General features: G+C 35.9%; 1 protein-coding gene across 5 annotated transcripts in view; it reads right to left on the bottom strand.

Annotated features, from left to right (window-relative positions):
- Positions 1-19,597, bottom strand: part of RPS6KA3 (ribosomal protein S6 kinase A3) — a 111,562-nt gene that overhangs the window by 74,798 nt on the left and 17,167 nt on the right. For 2 of the 5 annotated variants that reach the window (XM_045801290.2, XM_045801291.2), the window contains one exon: positions 6,369-6,425. In XM_045801290.2, the coding sequence (XP_045657246.1) occupies positions 6,369-6,425 (57 nt within the window). Of the gene's footprint in view, positions 1-6,368; positions 6,426-7,380; positions 7,400-12,066; positions 12,168-13,078; positions 13,173-19,597 lie in introns of those variants that run through there. The other 3 variants (XM_087859583.1, XM_087859584.1, XM_045801285.2) reach the window with 3 other exon arrangements.

Genomic DNA, 19,597 nt, shown 5'->3' with positions numbered 1-19,597 from the left:
GCTTGTCAACTGTTAGGCTGCTTGGGCAGGTTAATTGGCCCAATAGACTTTACAGTGAAGATCTCCTAAATGTCTGCTTTTGAAGGTCTTTTATTAGGGACCATTCAATTTCTTCAGGAAAGAAGGCTTTACTTTCCTGCCTGGATGGGTAAGTGAAGGGGATGATAACACCATCTAGTAGTAGGCTTTCACTTGATCTCCCTGTTTCTAGCCCAGTGCCTCACCCCACTTCCTACTATACCTAGGGTTTCCCAAGTCTGGAGCCATTCTGATTCATTTTTCTCTATAAAATACCTTCTGTCTCTTCCAGGGATAGGAGAGAGGAGTGAGTGGAGGCTGTTTATAATGACATTCAACCAATCTCTGTTCTCAGCCCCGTGCTATTCCTCCACTTTCCATGGTACCTGGCAACCTCACTCTTGAGCTCTTCTGGAACTGTGAGGGCAATAAATAAGGCATGCTTCCTGCTGCTATACCCCTCTAAAAGCACTTAGGTCCTTTAACTTCCTCTTGTTATGACTCTTTTATCTACTTTTCATATTTATATGTCGTGGTTCAAATTACAGAAGTCTTCTAATTTAAAGACCACATTTCTGTTTCTTATTTTCCTTGATGTTCTAGGTGATTATTTACCAGAAAAGAAGACAAAAACAACTTATTTTGCCATTTGAAGACTGCAAGTTTCCCTCATATGCTTTTGTGTCTCCAACAACCTAGCAGAACTCTTGGCACCTAATAGAAATTCATTAAGCACTTCATTAATTAATGATTAGCTGTAGTCAGAGTTCAGACTAAGATGCTGTACCAAAAAGACCCCAAAATGCAATGGCTCAAACAAGTTAAGTGCCTATTTTTCTCTCATGCAGCAGTCCATAGGTAAGAGGGTAAATTAGGGTAAAAAGGTATCACAAGATCATTAGGTCAATAAAGGACTCAGGTTTCTTCTTCCTTGTTATTCTCCAACCATCCTACCGTCTTGTGGTCCAAACTGGCTATTCATCATACTCTGTGTTCTAGCCCATTAAAAAGGGGCCAATCAACCTATAAGAAAGCCTGCCAGTTGACAAGCTCCATACATACAATTATCATCTTACAGTTTCTATGGGCCAAGAATCTGGGCTAACGTGAGCTTGGAAGAAGAACCTTTTTCCTGTCAAGGTTCAGATAAGAACGTAGCCCTGGCCAACTCCTTCACTGCAGTCTGTAAGAGACCCTGAACCAAAGGATCCAGTTAAGCCGTGCCCAGATTAATGACCCACAGAAACTGTGAGATAAGAAATGTATGTTGTTTTAGGGGCGCCTGGGTGGCACAGCGGTTAAAGCGTCTGCCTTCGGCTCAGGGCGTGATCCCGGCGTTACGGGATCGAGCCCCACATCAGGCTCCTCCGCTATGAGCCTGCTTCTTCCTCTCCCACTCCCCCTGCTTGTGTTCCCTCTCTCGCTGGCTGTCTCTATCTCTGTCAAATAAATAAATAAAATCTTTAAAAAAAAAAAAGAAATGTATGTTGTTTTAAGCTACTAAGCCTGGGGTAATTTGATATGCATCAAACAGATAACTAATGGAACATCTCAACTTTTGTTATTTAAATTATCAGTAACTGACAAAATGAAAACTTTTAGTTGTACATTAAAGACAAATACAATTTAAAAGTATAAGGCTAATACATATTTTGACAATTAATACCATCAATGAAAGAGTAAATACTAGGCTTTTTATACTCAATCCTAATTCCTATAATCTGGAATGATCTGCTCAACAACTTCACCCACACTGCTAGTAATACCATAGTCCTGAACCTTTTCTTTTCTTTCTTTTTTTGAGAGAGAGTGTGAGCACACTCATTCAGGGGCGGGAAGGGAAGAGGGTGGGGTAGAGCGCCTAGTATGGAGCTCAGTGTAGGGCTCTATATCACAACCCCATCCTGTACCTTTTCAACCTGGTTATAAAATGCAATTTTCTTCCAGATGTATGGTTACTAATGCCGTGAGTACTCTGAGGGAAAGTATGAGCCATATAATATCACAATGGAAAATGTTTTTAGATTACAGAGAGAATAAGAAATTTGAAGATTTTCCTTCCAAAGAAATTGTTACCTAAGAAAAACAGGTAACTGGCAGCAGAAAAATCAGTATTGATGCTTTCTGTTTTTTATGTTTGCTTAAAAGCTAATAAATATATACTCCAGATGAATGAAATAGAATGCCTCAAATGGCCTGGGAGGTACAGAAAGCTAGACTAAATGTGAAGGTAACCTCAGGCACAGGTTCCATGCCTGGGCTCCTGTGCTAGCCAACAGTTAATTTATGCACTCATTTAATTAACAAGCACTTATTGAACACCTACTGGATACTGGATATAAAACAAGGAATAAGTCAGACATGGTCAAGCTCACAGTTTAGTAGGGAATAAGTAAATAAGTAATGGAATCTAATGTGGTATTCCCATTTAGGGTACTCATAGGCTGCTACAGCAGCACAAATGAAAAACACTTAACTCAAGGCGGAAATGGAACTGGTGGTTGTGTCAGGAAGATGTCTCGGTTGAAGTGATATCAAACTTGGACCTGAAGGATAATTGGGAGTTAACTGGAAGGGGTGCTAGGGGAAAAAAATTCTGAGAGAGGGAGTATCACCTATGAAGGCCCAGGAACAAAAGAAAACCTGATACACTGGAGTGACTGCACTTTGAGGAGAAGGTAGAGGAGTGCGGCTGGGGATGATAGAGAGAAGTACACAAAGTCCTTATTAGGGCCTGATAGGTCACACGGCAGTGTTTGTACTTCATCTGAAGGAAGCACAAAACAACTGAAGGATTTTAAGAAGAGTATAATGATCTCACTGTTCCATAACTGACAAAACGTTCATGACAATTTGATTTCTGAAAACTTTTCAAATACCTTAAAAAGCATATAGAAACATTTAACATTTTTTAAAGATTATTTATTTGATCTTTATTTGAGAGAGACAGAAACAGAGAGAGAGAGAGAGCACAAGCAGGGGGAGGGGCAGAGGGAGAGGAGAAGAGAGGAGAAGTAGACTCCCCGCTGAGCAGGGAGACCTATGTGGGTGCTTGACCCCAGGACCCTGGGATTATGACCTGAGCCAAAGGCAGATGCTTAACCGAGTGAGCCACCCAGGTGCTCCAACACTTAACATTTTTATGTATTAGCAATAACCAGATGGAAGACAGCAGAGAAGAAATCCCACTGCAATATAACAAAAACTATAAAATACCCATGAATTACCTTAATAAATTAATGTACAAAACTATATGTAAGAAACCATAAAATTTTGATAAAGGATAAAGAAGAATATCAGAATAAATGTTTTGGGGATGTGAAGACTCAACATTAAAATAATTTTCTTCATGTTAATTAGCATATTTAATCCCAATAACTTTTTCAGGAGTACTGGATAAATTAAGTTCATCTGGAAGATGCATAAGACCACAATTTTGAAAAGGAAAACGGTGGGAGGGCTTGCCTTGCCACATATAAAAAACATATAATAAATGTACAGTATCTGAAAATGCATGTGAAGTCAAGACATTCAGGGATGCTATGCGTTGAACTGTGTCTCCCAAAAAGGTATGTTCAATTTCTAAACCCAGTACCTGGGAATGTGATCTTTTTTGAACACAGCGTCCTTGTAGGTTCAATAATGTTAAGATGAGGTCATACTGGAGTAAGGTGGGCCCTAATCCAATGACTGGTATCCTTATGTGAAGAAGGAAATTTGGACACGGAGACACGTAGGGAAAAACCCACGTGACAATGAAGGTAAAGAATGGAGTGATGCAGCCAAGGAATGCCAAGGACTGCTGGCAGCCACCAGAAGCTGGAAAAAGCAAGGACAGATCCCCTCCCAGAGCCTTCAAAGAGCATGGCTCTGTCGACACACATATTGTGTCCTCCCAAATGTGAGAGAATAAATTTCTGTTATTTTAAGCCACCCAGTTTGTGGTATATTGTTACAGCAGCTCTAGGAAACTAATACAAGGAGACTATAGCAATTTTATATATGATAAAAGAGAATCAAAATAAGTTTAATAGGTTTCATTTGTTCAGTAAGTAGAGATTAGGACAATAGACTATTTGAAAAGAAAAGTTAGATTTCTATGTCATAATGGGTACTACGATTCCAAGTAGACCACAGATCTAAATGTAAAACACAAAACCACAGAGGTGGCAGAAGAAAATATAAGAGGTTATTTTTAGAACCTTGGTGCAGGGAAGGATCTTCTAACCAACACACAAAACCCCGAAGCCAGATCTAATCACTCAAAAATGAAAACTTCTGTATACATACAATGAAAGACAACATAATCGATGTTAAAAAAATGAGAAAATATTTGCAAGATACATTAAGGATGTGGAGTTAATGTCCAGAATATATATGATCACATAGACCATAAGGAGATAAGCAACCAAAAACACAAAGGCCAGTAATACATGGATACCCAACTTCACTAATAATCAAATGAGATGCAAACTGAAATGAGAAAGTATTATTTATTTAGAGTGTCTTGAATGAAAAATAATTTCTAATAATATCCAGTGTTGTATAGGGTATGGTTGAACAGGTACTCTCATACAGTAACATTTTTACAATCTTTTTGGTTCGGACAGCAATCTGGGACTGTCTATTGGGATTTATTTAGTTTTTAAAAAAATATTTATTTATGGGGTGCCTGGGTGGCTCAGTTGGTTAAGTGTCTGCCTTTGGCTCGGATCATGATCCTGGGGTCCTGGGATCGAGCCCCACTTCGGGCTCCCTGCTCAGCGGGGAGCCTGCTTCTCCCTCTCCCTCTACTGCTCTCCCTGCTTGTGTTCTCTCACTCTCTCTGTCAAATAAATAAATAAAATCTTTAAAAAAAATTTATTTAAGTAATCTCTACACCCAGCGTGGGGCTCGAACTCATGATCCTGAGATTAAGAGTCGCATGCTCTTCTGACTGAGCCAGCCAGGGACTCCTATGTCTATTGAGATTTAAATGTTCATACCCTTTGTTCTAACATATCGTTCTCTAAGACTATATCTTACTGAAACACAAGTTCACAAAAATAAATAGGGGGAAAATTACATTACGTGTAGGGCATTCATAAAATACAGAGTATCATGCAACAGGGGTGCCTGGATGGCTCAGTTGTTTAAGTGTCCAACTCTTGGTTTCAGCTCAAGTCATGACCTCAGGGTCCTGATATCGAGCCCCATGTGGGGCTCCCTGCTCAGCATGGAGTCTGCTTGTCCCTCTCCCTCTGTTCCTCCCCACCCCCACCCCTGCTCTGTCTGAAATAAATAAAATCTCAAAAAAACAGAGTATCATGCAACAATTTATTTTTTATTTTTTTATTTTTTAAAGATTTTATTTATTTATTTAACACAGAGAGAGACAGCCAGCGAGAGAGGGAACACAGGCAGGGGGTGTGGGAGAGGAAGAAGCAGGCTCCCAGCAGAGGAGCCTGATGTGGGGCTCGATCCCAGGATTCTGGGATCACGCCCTGAGCCGAAGGCAGACGCTTAACGACTGAGCCACCCAGGCGCCCCTCATGCAACAATTTAAAAAGAAGATCTACATGTACTGTCATAAAAAGATGTTCCGGACTTAAGTGAAAAGAGCAAGTTGGAGAATATATATATTTTGTAAATATCAGTAATAACTATCTTACGTACAGAATAAAATGAAGATACTAACTGTGCTGCTAACAATGGCTATCTTAAAGGTAAGAAAATTTATTAATTCATTTATGTAATATTTAATGAGTGTCTATTACGTACCAGTCACTGGTCTAGGTGCTGGAGACTTAGAAGTGAATAAAAAAACAACATGAGGAAATGGTGAACGTTCATCTTCTATGTCAAATACTTCTATTGTCTCTAATAAATCTATGGGTAGTTTGATTTTTTTTTTAAATAAGCTTTAAGGGGGCACCTGGGTGGCTCAGTTGGTTAAGCATCTGCCTTTGGCTCAGGTCGTGATCCCAGGGTCCTGTGATCAAGCCCCTAATGGGGCTCACTGCTCAGCAGGGCGTCTGCTTGTCCCTATCCCTCCCCTTCTCCCTGCTCATGCTCTCTCTCAAATAAATAATAAAATCTTAAAAAAAAATAAGCTTTAAGGTACTAATGAAACACTTTCAACAACATAAAGCAATTTGTTTTGTCATTCTCTTTAAACCAGTCCTTAAATTAAACAGTTTTAAAAATGGCACTAGCATGTTTAAGACTATATTTTGGTAAAATTAATGTGAAAGCATCAGCAAGTTTCTAATAACCTAAGATCATTACTTTGCTCAGTTTAAAAATAAGACTCCTTAAATTTTATGGTATCTGATTTATCTATATTCCTTATGTTACAATATTTTACTTACAGTTTGTGGATTAATCTCCTCCTCTCCCATAGGTTCATCCATAATTTGCTGTCCATTCTGTGAAAAGCACAGCAAGTAGAAAGTTACCAAACACAGATCTCACATCAGTTAAAGTTAAATGAAGGCAGACAAAACAAAATCATATTGGAATATTTTCACCCCTATAGGGTTCTAATGAAGTACCAAACCACCATGTAAGTATGTAGTTGCCAATATGCAACAGGTTGTGCTTTGAAAGTTAACTATAAAAACATTTTCCATGGAAATGATATAATAAATGATGATTACCTTTCCAGGTGAGCCCTTGAGGTTATTTTAATAGTTAAATGCATTACAAATGGTGTTATTTAAACCTCACTGAATTATCATTTACAATGCTTTCTTTGGCAAAACACATTCTAAATTCCAACTTCATTGATTAATCAGGGCAACTGATTATTTTGCGGGAAAAGTAAGCTAGATCTCCATATCAAAATCGATTCCAGATGCATAAAACATTTAAATGTCAAAAATAAAATTATACAAGTATTAGAAGAAACTATAGGTAAATAATACTTATGGGGTAAGGAGGGTGGAAATCATAAAGGAAAAAATGACATTTGAATCAATAAAAGTTTAAAATGTCATCTGTCATACACAAAAAAGATAAAAGACAAATTGATTACAAAGAAAGCAACATATGACAAAGGATTGGTATCCTCAATACATAAAGAAATTTGTTTTACAAACCTGTAAGAACAAATGATGAACCTCAACAGAAATGAGCAATAAGGGAAAAAAGAGTTCAGCCTTAGTACTAATCAAATAAATGCATTTAACCGAAAGATACCTTTGCCTTTCAAACTGGTAATGATTAACAGAAAAAATAACACCGAGCACTAATATGAGTATGGGGAAAAGAGCACTCAGAGTATACTGCTGGAGAAAGTACAAATCAGCACAACCTTTCAGGAAGGTAATCTAAGTCTGTATTAAAACAAGTGTGCAAAGATGTACATACAAGAATGCTCACCATAACTTTTTCCAAAAAGAACTCCAAATTGGAAACCTAAATTCTTAACAATAGAGAACTAGTTAAATATATGATGGTACATCCATATAATGGAATACTATACAGTCATTAAAAATGATAATAAAGATGTAAATTTATTGACATGGAAAGACAGTCACATGTAATAAGTGAAAAAGCAGTTTACAAAAAAATGGATTGTAATGATCCCATTTTAAATAAATATATACATATTTCAATGTATATATTTGTATGGGAAAAACTCTGGAAGGATATACACCAAAATGTTAACAGTGGCTATTTCTGGGTGGTAGAATTTTAGACAATTTAAAATATGTTTGTTTTTGCATATTTGTATTTTCTAATGTGTCTACAATGAGTATGTATTATTTGTGTAATTAATAACAAAACAAAACCAAACGAGAAGTCAGGAACACAGGGTCTTCTCTGTTAACTTCAATGGAAAAAGGAATAAATGCCCCTGACCACTTGTCAATTCAACAAATGTAGAAGGATCTAAGGTAACCATCTTTGGAGCATTATCAATTAGGAAATAAAAGGCAGCCCACCCATTACCCTACATCCCACATGAGGCAGTTGCTCTGAATTTGCTCTGAATCTACTCTCCGAATCCCTATTTATCCATCCATTCATCCACCCATTGCATTTCATTCATGCTATGTTCTAGGCGCCAAGCTGTAGATGAATGGTTAATAAAACATGGCCCCCAACCTACAGATCCATCCTAGAGAATCTCACAGGTCTACTGACTTGTAAAGAGAGTACCTTTCATTTTCAAACACTCAAGAGAGTATGTTCCTAGGTCAGGGAATGCCTATACATTATTACAAAGCACAGAAATGGTGCTACAATGGAGAAAATGGGAGGCAGGTATAAAATCTTTATTATCCTAAGACACTTTTAGAGGCTATAGTATTGCTCACTTCTATGATAAGGACTCAAATAACTCCAGGAGACATCTTTCTCCCAAAAGCCACAACCATTTATTCAACTGAATACTGAACATTTTTATCCAAACATCACAGACAAAACCTTAAACTAGCTCTTAAGAACACTAGTTTTGGAGTCAGACACTTAGACTCAAATTTCTGCTCTTAAACTAATCATGAAGCCTTGGACAAGTTATTTAAACTAAGCTATAGTTTCTTCGTATGGGAAGTAGAGATTAAAAAGTCTCATCTTCAGAGAGTTGTTGTAAAGACTAAGTGAGAAAAGTGATATAAAACTCTAAGCACAGTGAATGACACTTAGTACACAATCAATGGTAGCCATTTTAATTACATCCAAAATTCAGTCGGCCCTTTTATGGCTCACCAATCTGCTACTTCTCCTATATTTGCTATCTTAGTGAATGGTAACATCATTCGCCTAGTAGCACAAACTAGATTTTCTCATTAATTGTACACAGAGTTCTCCTCCTATAACACAGATCTGCTGAATGGCTCCCGATTATTTGACTTTTAGAACCCTTGATCTAACTGAGCTACAATTACACTTTCCATGGGAATATAATTTGAGAACCATCTGCTCCTTGCAATTTTCAATGTAATACAAAGCAAGAGTCACGACTTAGAACTTACTTTTAAGGCCAACTGGCATAGTAGAAACAGCACTAAACTTGAAATGGTAGACCACAGATAGAGTCCTAGGTCTGCCTTCTAAGCTTTATTATTTTGGGCAGTTCAGACTGTCTCCTAGCCTATTACCTTATTTGTTCAAAATGAGGCTATTTGCCCTGTCTACCCAAAGGGTTAGTGTTAAGACTAAAAACTGAGATAACTTAAAAGAAACTACTTTATAAATCATAAAGGGCTGTACCAATGCAAATTACTATTATTAAGATAAGGTAGCTTCATGAGGATAAAATAATACTCCATGAAGTCCTTTTAATTTTGGAATCAAAACGTTTAAGATTGGTAAGGGATCCTGAAAGCCTTTTGTTCCAAATAAACGTCATATGCTTCAATTCTTTCTTTGCCATTCTCACCTAGATTTGAACACTATCAGGACAAGAATGTACTACCTCACCAGATAAAACTCTTCATTATATAGTAATTGTCCTCAGCTACAAATTCCCTTTAATAGGATTACTAATATATGATGACTAACTTGCCTGTACTCTATCTGCAAAATAACAGGAAGTAAATCTACACCTATGACTGTAAACCATCCTGAGTCTGTTCTTCACTAGGCAACTCAAGTTCCTTTAAACATTCCTTTCAGATAGATGAGGCCATCTTCTTCTCTGAGCATGCACCCAATTCATCTTAAAGGGGAGTATACAGAACTGCATTCAATTAACATTCCAATCTTGATACGACCAATGCAGAGTAAAGAGCATATCACCTCCCTTGTCCTAGATAATAAACTTTTACTAATGCAGTTCACATACGCATTATTTTTGAAATGCCCAAAACACACTGCTGAGTCATACTAAGTTTTCTGTTGATTAAATCCTTGTCCTCTTTATACTGCAACTAAGCCTTGTATAATTGTTGGTACAGTTAGTATCATGAATAAAGCCTTAAATTTTAAGGTTTTGATTCATCTTTTCCTAGTTCTGATCCCCTATGGGATTGCTACAGCCTCTACAAAAAGGATTCTGAATCTGCTACTCAGCCTCTTTGCTACTTTCATCTTCATGTAATCCATAAATCTTACATTTCTTTCCTAAACAACTCACCCAGCCAATTAACAGCAATCTGAAAAAAAAATTAAGTGAAACATGATCGAAAGATAGTTTATGCTCTACTTTTTGCAAAAATGTCTACTTCCTTTCTGAGTTTAGGAGAGATTGAAAATTTTGAACAATTTAATTTTAAGGAAGGAAATATAAAAGCCAACATTATCCTACATATTGGTGAAGCTTTAAAAAGATCTATTGTAAAAAGCACTTTTACTTCAACGAACCTTTTGTATCATTTCATCAAAACAAGGATTCAAATATTACCTATTAGAAATGAGCATAATTACTCATGTAGCTAGTAAGTTTCCTTTTTGAAAAACGACCCTTGGCTTCACTAGAGATTAGGTTACATGGGCCAGTCTGACTTGATATTGCAATTTCTATAGTTCCAAAAGTTCAAGGAATAGTATCTAATAAATAAGAAAACTTATTTCTTTAATTTTAAGAAACAGATGGAAAAAAACATGTGGTATGCATCTCACTAGTACCAGGTTTAAACCCCAGCTCTGTCACTTACTGCTATAGTTACCTGGCCTTGGGTAAGTTACTCAACATTTTGAGCCTCAGTTTCTTCATCTGTAAGATGCAGATAATATCTACCTCACAGGGATGTTGTACTTAAATGTATCCACCAAGGGACAGTAGATGCTCAGTAAATGCTACTTCCTGTCCCCTCTCTTTTGCCTGAATTGTGTAATATATACATTTCTACAGTTAACTTCTAAAGACATAATGCAATGAAGAAGTACAGGAGAGTGCTGAAATACTTGTTTTGCTACTTAATACAACCAATTTCCCACCAAGTAGGGTGAAGAGATCATTCATACGTGTAGTATATTTTTATACAATGTGGCCAAAGAATGAGTACAGACAAAAAGGAATAGTTTCAAAGTGAGGCAAATGTATTTATCCTCTCTCATCCCACCATTATGCCTTCCAGCCAAAAAACTGCAGAGCTTGGCAGATTGTACATATGCAAATATTATGTGAAATACTGGAAAAGGTTAGGAAATGCTAATCATGCTTTACTCTGTTAGTGTGAAATGTGTAAAAGTCAAAAATAAGAATAACGTACAATATGGGTCTCATCAGAACAGATCGGACAAAGGAGACTGTTAGCTTGCATTTCAGCAGGAATTGTTTTCAAAATAACTTCTAAGGTTGTGGTATGAAATTATCACTTAAGATCATCTTTCTGGTTTAAAAAGGATGAACAATTCAAACCAGTGATTCTGAGCCAAGGTTTCAGGACTTCTAGAGTATTCCCAAGTATTTTAAGGAAAATTCTCAAATGTCAAAAATAAGAATATTTTACTAAATAAAAATTTCATTTTAAGCAACTTTATTAAACAGATTGTTTTGTTGTAATGGTATGTTACAACAATGCACATTTCCAGGTTGCTGTCTGATACCTTTTAAGAAAATATAAAATACGTTTAAAAAAATGCTTTGAGTCCAGCAGGAGATCATCATGTACAAGTATACTAGAACTAAAAAAATCATCTGTGATTGACGATATGCTACCTTGAGATTACTAGGAAGTATCATCTACTGACATCCTCCTATGTAGAAATGAAATATACATATGAACGCTGGGAGAAAAGAATTCCTCACAAAGAATAAGAGCCTGAAAAAACAGGAAGGGAAGAGAAAAAGAAAGGGTCCAGAGACCTGGTGTACTAATTTGGAGACCAGGTTGTAGGAATGAACAAGGACCATATTTTTTTTTTAACCACCCTCAAGTTCCCACAAGTATATTTGCCTTCCAAACTCCCTGAAATCAGCAGTGGTTCTCCTGCCCAAAGCATATGCAATAGGAGTCTCATGAAGGTGCTGAGGATGAGGCATGAGAAACCTCTCTTGAATTTCAGTTTAGATACCATCAAATTGTTCAGAATCCAAAGAATCTTCTATGCAATCACACTGAAACAATAAGAAACAAGCATTTTATATTCTTAATAAGGAATGTATATAATCCTTACCAATATGACAGGATTAAGAATCAGCTCCTCATTTATCCTAAGGAAATATCAGAGATGTGCATAAAGACTTATGTACAGTGATATTCATCATACTCATTATACTGAAAAATAGAAAACAATCTAAATGACCAACAGGGGACTGGTTAAATAAATCATAACACATCTACTCATATGTAGGAATACTATGCAATGGTTAAAATAAGGGCCTCAAAAAATTAATGATGCAAAAATATGCTTGTAATATATTAAATTAAAAAGGATACAAAACTAAATAGCATGACCCCAATTTTGTGCCCCCCCAACCTGTGTGTATGTAACTGGCAAAACATATAAAATCTTATCCGTAGTTACCTGGGTCATAGGATTTTCTTCTTGTACTGTATTTTCAAAATTGTATGCATTTATCACCTATTATTTTTATAATGAGGAAAAAATGCAATCAATATAATTGGAAAAATCCATTATTTCTAGTTAAGTTCCCCTTATGGGTTGCTTTGCTATTCCTTAAGCAACTGAAGACCTGCTGGTACTCAAGACTGTTCTATTTTCTAGACTAGGGTAGAAATGACCTCTGGTTCTATGTTTTTAAGTTTTAGAGGACCCTTTCAGAAGCTTTTTTTTTCCTGTATGGTCCTGTGGTTGTGGCCTCAGAAAATAGATACATTTTAGGCCTGAATCCACCTTATGTTTTTTGGAGTGTACCCCTAAGGGGAATTCTGCTTATGAAACAGGAGTATGTTGAGGTAAGAATAAAGAAATGAAAACACAGTAGCCAAAATTAAATCTGTATTGTGAATAGCAAATATTAGAATCGACACTGCAGAAAACGGAATCCATGCCACAGAGGACAAACTTGAATAAATGAAAAAAAAAATGAAAGAAAAGATTAAAAAACTATGGAGGACGGACATAGAAATAATCTATGAATAACAGATGTTCCTAAAGAAAAAAAACAGAGCATTTTAATCAATCAAAAGTATAAGAAAACTTTCCAGTTCTGAAAAAAAAATACCTGAGACTGGAGACTGAGAAGGTTCAACAGAGATCATCAACACCAAGACATGTCCTGGCAAATGTTTTTAAATTTCAAGGATAAAGATATAATCCTACAAGCATACAAGCAGAAAAAAATAGGTTATTTTCAAAGGAACTAAAATCAGAATGACCTCAGATTTTTCCTCTGTAACAATAAAATGCCAGAAGACAATGAAGTAATGACTTACAGAGAGTTGAAAGGGAAAAGTTATGATCTAAGAATTGTATACCTTTTCCTAGTTTTTCATGTACAAAGGTCACAGGAAATTATTCTTAGATCAGCAAAGTCTTATAAAATTTCACCATCCTGGTAGTATCTTTTTTCATAAATTTTTCAAAGGTATGTCCTAGACCATTGAAAGAGAATCAAAATAAGAAGAATACTGAGGTAGGGAAGAACTGGTGAAGTATACTGACATCAACTTAGTTTATCTAGAAACAAATGAATAAAATAATTAACCCCACTAAAGGAAAAAGGGTCAATAATGAAAAGTAAATAGTTGATATAAATATATAAACAATATAAAACTTAGAAAGTTAAAGGTAAGATTTGTAATCTCAGGCTAAATTAATGGAGACTCAAATAAAAGAGATAGTGGAAGAAGGGAGAAAAAGATTTTCAATTCTCTTTCCTAAAAGGATTACTTAAAAACCACTGTTTTTAGTAGTTGGCTAATCAATATAAATTTTGGAATGTTTTGAGAAACCATATGATAACCAAATATTCTATTTATTGTAGTCCAAATCACTAGAAAAGATATTAACTGGCAAAGATTGTAAAAATTACTTTACGAAAGCATCACATTCAATCCTAAGAACATGAGGTAGGTATAATCACCCCTATTTTACAGATGAGGAAACCAAGGCTCAGAAAAGTTACTGAATGGCAAGAGCAGGACTCAAACCCAGGTCTTTCCAGCTCTATAATTCTTTCTTCAATATTTCATAACCTCCTCAAACAAAAACAATCCATATGTCAGAAGAAAAAAAACCACAAGAATAAAAAACTTAAGATGACAGAAATCATTTCAAAAGAAATAATGTAAGAAATGTAAAGTTCAAGTGTCTAATTTAAACAACGTGTCTTACTGGAATTTGGTGCTATTACAGAATTATTGACATTTTTATGAGGGATGATGTTATAGTGGTTATGTGTTTTTAAAAGTCTTCATCTTTTAAGAAATATAAATGAAATATTTACATCTGAATATATGCATCTAGGATTAGTTTCAAAATAATCCACTGGAGCCAGGGAGGGGAAGACAGAATGTGTGTGTGGGGGCATGAGGGGAGTAGAGATAAAACAAGACTGGCCATGAGCTGCCAATCTTTGAGGCTGGGTTATGGGAATATGGTAGTTCATCATACAATTCTCTCTATATTATTCTCTCTTACTATGGTAGTTCATTATACTATTCTCTCTATGCTATTCTATACTTGTTTGAAATACTTGATAATAAAAACTTTAAGAGTCACAGGTTATATTTTTTAAAAGGTTAAAAAGTCCATACAATTATTTACTGCTTTAAAGAGAAACTCAAACGAAACAGGTTAAGACTAGAAAAACATGAAGAAAAAGAAAGAGCTTGTAATACAAAGGCCAAAAATAAAATGTGAGGCAAAAACCTAAAGCCAATTAAAAAGGTCATCTGATTTGGACTTAAAATGTAATTAGTACTTAATACATATAGTGATAATAATTGCTATCATTACTGAGCAATTACTGCACACCAGGCAAGTGTTAAGTACTATAGATCACCTTTGATGCTTCTAACAACTCTGTGAGGCATTATCACTAACTTACAAATGAGGAAATTAAGCCAAGATGGGTATGTCAATCTTTTTAAGCACTATATCCTCAGCCCCTAACAAAATGCCTGGCACAAAGTAGGTGCTCAATAAATATTTGTCAAACAAATAAAAGTCTAATATTGTGCCTAAGGCTAATAAACAGGGCCTAAATTCAAACCCAAGTCTGAATCTAAACGCCCGACTCTTAATCACATTTAAATCTTTTAATAATGGTATTTCTTAGTAAGAGTAAAAATGTTTATTTTCCTTCTGTGTATGTTTTACTATTTTTCAGATCTTCTACAATTAACATGTTTTTTTTTGAACAAGTCATTAAAAACATTTAATCACAGACTAACCACAAAACACAAAAGATGTTTTGGGGACTACAACATGAAATGAACAAACACAAAATAGGAGGGGAAACTTCAGCACACCAGTATCAGCTAGCATAATAAACAAAATAAGGACAAAGCATGTGAAGTAGTTTATTTTAGATTAGGTAGATGTTGAATTTTATAATGTAAAAAGAATATGGGTTCTTCTCAAGTATCTATGAAAAATTATAAAGAGTATGTCTAGACCATAAACTAAATCCAAAAGTCTTCAAAACAGGAATTGTAGAGATCATATTTTCTGATTATGATAAAGAAAGTGAATAAAGAAATAAAGCACTCAGAAATTAATATTCTTGTAAAAAACTACTGGCTCAAGGAAATAGTAACCACAGCCATCACTTATGCAATGATTATTTTGTTCAAAATATAGGGTTAGCCATGCTACATATATTCTCTCATTTAATCCCAATTAATCATTAATAAACCATGAAGTGTGTTATTATGTATAGCAGAGAAGAAAAAACTGAGTTAATAACTTGTCCAAGATCACAGAGCTATTAGGTTTGCAGATAAAATAACCAAACCCAAGTCTGAATCCAAAGCTCATACTCCTACACAGAAATGCTGTTAGAATTCATGTTTAGACATTTACCTTTGCTCATTTTTCTCTATAAAATTTTGTAATCAAAAGTAGAGAAAGCTAGAGTCCTCCATTAACACCACATGTTCTCATGTTCTGAAAGTGTCCATTTGTTAAATACACCATTCTAAGAGGGTAATGGTTCACTTTTCTAACATACTGTTGTTCAGACATAATATTTCAAATTGCATAATCTCCTAAAAAGCAATCCCTTTGAATATATTCACACTCTCAATAGGGCATTTAAAGAAGGAAGAAACCGTAAAATTAGATAAACACAGTAGGGAATATAAGGTAAACATGATTTGCTAGTAAATTTATTTCTAAAAAGCAGTGTGACTTTGGAAAAGTCACTATTTTCTGGTACTTATCTGCAATCCGTAAGAGTTTGATAGAACCTTGGCCAGCATGGAATTGAAAGTTTGCCACAGGACTGTGGGCAAATCCTTAAGCCTCTCTTGAGTTGTGGTTTCTTCATGCATAAAATATGTGGTTATCTAAGAGCTCTTCCAACTTGAGAATGTTATAATCTTGTGACTTTAATCCTTAAACTTTAAGGATTAAAGTTATTAAAGATTTTCTAGGGTTCTCACACCTGAGGAAATTACTGATTCTTTAAAGCTGTTTTTATGTTCTTTCTTTCTTTCTTTTCTTTTCTAGGAGAGAGAGAGAGAGAGAGAGAGAGAGAGAGAGAGTGTGTGTGTGTGTGTGTGTATGCGCACACGCGTGCACACAAGGGGACACACAAAGGGAGGGATAGATAGAATCTTAAGTGGGCTCCATGCCCCAGGGCAGAGACCAAGGATGCAGGGCTCTATCTCACAACCCTGAAGATTATGACCTGAGCAGAAATCAAGAGTTGGACACTTAACTGACTGAGCCACCCAGGTGCCCTTTTATGTTATTTCTAAGTATAATTCCTTCTTTTCCATCTGCATCCAAAATACAGTTTTATCTATAGTCTTCAGCAGTGCCTTTGCACCCAAGTGTAAACAAGGACAACGTCAAAGAACGACTGTATAAGTGTTGTCACCTGAAAGAGAAGTACTAAGAAAAAGAAAACATTGTTTTTCTGTGAAGAGTAAGGATCCTAAAGCAATTTTATAATTTCCACAATCCAATTTTACTATTCTTTTAAGATTTTATTTTTAAGTAACGTCTACATCCAACATGGAGCTCAAACTTACAACCGTGAGATCAAGAGTCCCACACTCCACTGACTAAGCCAGCCAGGTGCCCCCAATTTTACTATTCTTGTTTCACCAGTGCCAACTTGTTTTTTTAAGCTCCTCTATCTACTCCCAAGCCTATTCCTGACTTCCCAATACCGTCAAGTCCCACCTCTTAGTACTCTAATGGAGTTGGGAATATTTTCCAAACCTGTCTGATGATCAGAATCACCTAAGATTCCTGGTAATGATACATTACCTGGCCTTATCCGAAACTGAATTAGAAGTTCCAGAATCCCATGGTATTATTTCATTTTTAAAACAGGTACTTTAGATGATTCCTGTGATTAGACAAGTCTGGGAAATCACAGTGTATAAAAAAGATGGTGGGCTTTGGAATCTGACGTATTAAGCTTCAAAACCTGACTTTGCCCTTTATTAAAGGTGTGACTTTGAGCAAGTTACTTAACATGAGCCTCAGTTTTCTAATCCACAAGATTTGGATACCAGTTATGTTGGAGGTTGTGGTAAAGCTCATTGTGTCTTGGGTGTTTAGTGTTAGCTTCTCTTTCCTCCTGCTCACCTTGCCAGAGGAAATGACAAATACAAATATTTGAGGGGATTCTGATGAGTCTCTTATCCTAATGGGTCCACTTCCATTTTGAGGGCTGAAAATTTGAGTACTAGATAACTCTTTAATGCATTACTTGGGTTGGCTAATTTAAGAGTCTCAGGAACAAGTCTAATGATTTCTTCTGGTTTCCAGAGGCTTACTGAAGCCCTCCTACCTAAAAGAGATACACCATGATGATGGGCTTCAATGCCCAAGCTTTTGTTATGTGACTGTGGCAAAATGGCCTGAATCTCTGTTTCCTCATTGGTAAAGCAAGTGGTGCTTGAATGTTTGCTGAACTGAACCCAATATATGTTACTGATAATGTAATGGTTAACAATCACTTAAAGTTGTATAGTCTTTTAAACACCTTATGAACAAAAAGACAGCAATAATAGGGGCGCCTGGGTGGCACAGTCGTTAAGCGTCTGCCTTCGGCTCAGGGCGTGATCCCGGTGCTCTGGGATCGAGCCCCACATCGAGCCCCACATCGAGCCCCACATCGGGCTCCTCCGCTAGGAGCCTGCTTCTTCCTCTCCCACTCCCCCTGCTTGTGTTCCCTCTCTCGCTGGCTGTCTCTTTCTGTCAAATAAATAAATAAAATCTTAAAAAAAAAAAAAGACAGCAATAGCCTACAAGTAGTAAAATGAGACAGAATGGGATCTGCTCAAATACACAATAAATCCGGGCTTAACATCCAAGCAAAATTCCTATTTGTGTATCAACTGTATCTTAGCACAAAGTGTTTTAGACAAGTTTGGAGTTGAATTTACTTAGAAAAAAACAATCCAAACTACTCACTCATTAAAAAAATATGTGTATACATATTTAAAAATTACCATAGGTATAAACACAACCTGGCAGCAAGGTTTATTTCTGTCCTAATTATAGCTCCATGGTTAATTCTAGCTGCACATGTATTAAGCATAAACACTATTAATAAGTGCGTTTTATTAAAAATTGTTAGTATTAATTGTTCAGATAAACTATAAAATAACTAAAAGCTTAAAAAATTTTTAAAAAACTAAAAATCTGGGGACATTCATTCAAGACAGGTTACCCTCAATTCTTAAATATAAACAGTAAGAAAAAACAAACCTTAAATCTTAATTTAAAGAACCATAGCTTTTCTCTCAATTTATTCAAATTATTCTTTAATGCAACTAATTTTTAAATTTACTTCCTGCCCTTTGCTTATTATGTTAATTTCCAAAAATTTAGTATTTTTACTATTTTGAATGAGATTTTTCCCCCATCACCATCTTCTAAAGATTTTATTTATTTATTTGAGAGAGAGAGAGAGCATGAGCAGAGGGAGGGGCAGAGGGAGAAGGAGACTCCCCGCTAAGCAGGGAGCCAGATGCAGTGCTCCATCCTGGGACTCTGAGATCATGACCCCAGCCAAAGGCAGACGCGTAACCAATTGAGCCACCCAGGCGCCCCTACCATTTCTAACTAGGAAAGCTATTTATTGATTTCTGAATATATTTTGTATAATACCACCTTATGAGACTATCATTAAAGAGCGTTTTTAGTGGCTTCCTTAGATTATCTAGTAGATGATTAGATCACCTATGAATAGTAATCTTTTACTATTCTTTTGAATACTCTGATTTTCTTGTCTAATTGCATTAGCAAACTCTTTCTAGAGTATAAAATAGAGGTGAAAACAGCAGGCATAGTTTTAATGAGATTGACTTAAAATATGTTCCCATCAAGCATGATGCTGGCTATTGGTCTGAGACTTTTTTTAATAACATTAAAGACACACGCTTTTATTCCCGTTTTACTAAGTTTTTTTTAAAGATTTTATTTATTTATTTGAGAGATAAAGAGCCCAAGTCAGGGGCAGAGGCAAAGGGAGAGAACGAAGCAGATTCCCTGCTGAGCAGTGAGCCCAGTGTAGGGCTCGACCCCAGGACCCTGAGATCATGACCTGAGCTGA

The sequence above is a fragment of the Ursus americanus genome, chromosome X, assembly GCF_024610735.1.
Source record: "Ursus americanus isolate L20-20 chromosome X, mUrsAme1.1.p, whole genome shotgun sequence".
NCBI classification, from domain to species: Eukaryota; Metazoa; Chordata; class Mammalia; order Carnivora; family Ursidae; genus Ursus; species Ursus americanus.
Note: the sequence above shows the minus strand (reverse complement) of the source record. Positions and strands in the feature narration are given on the sequence as shown.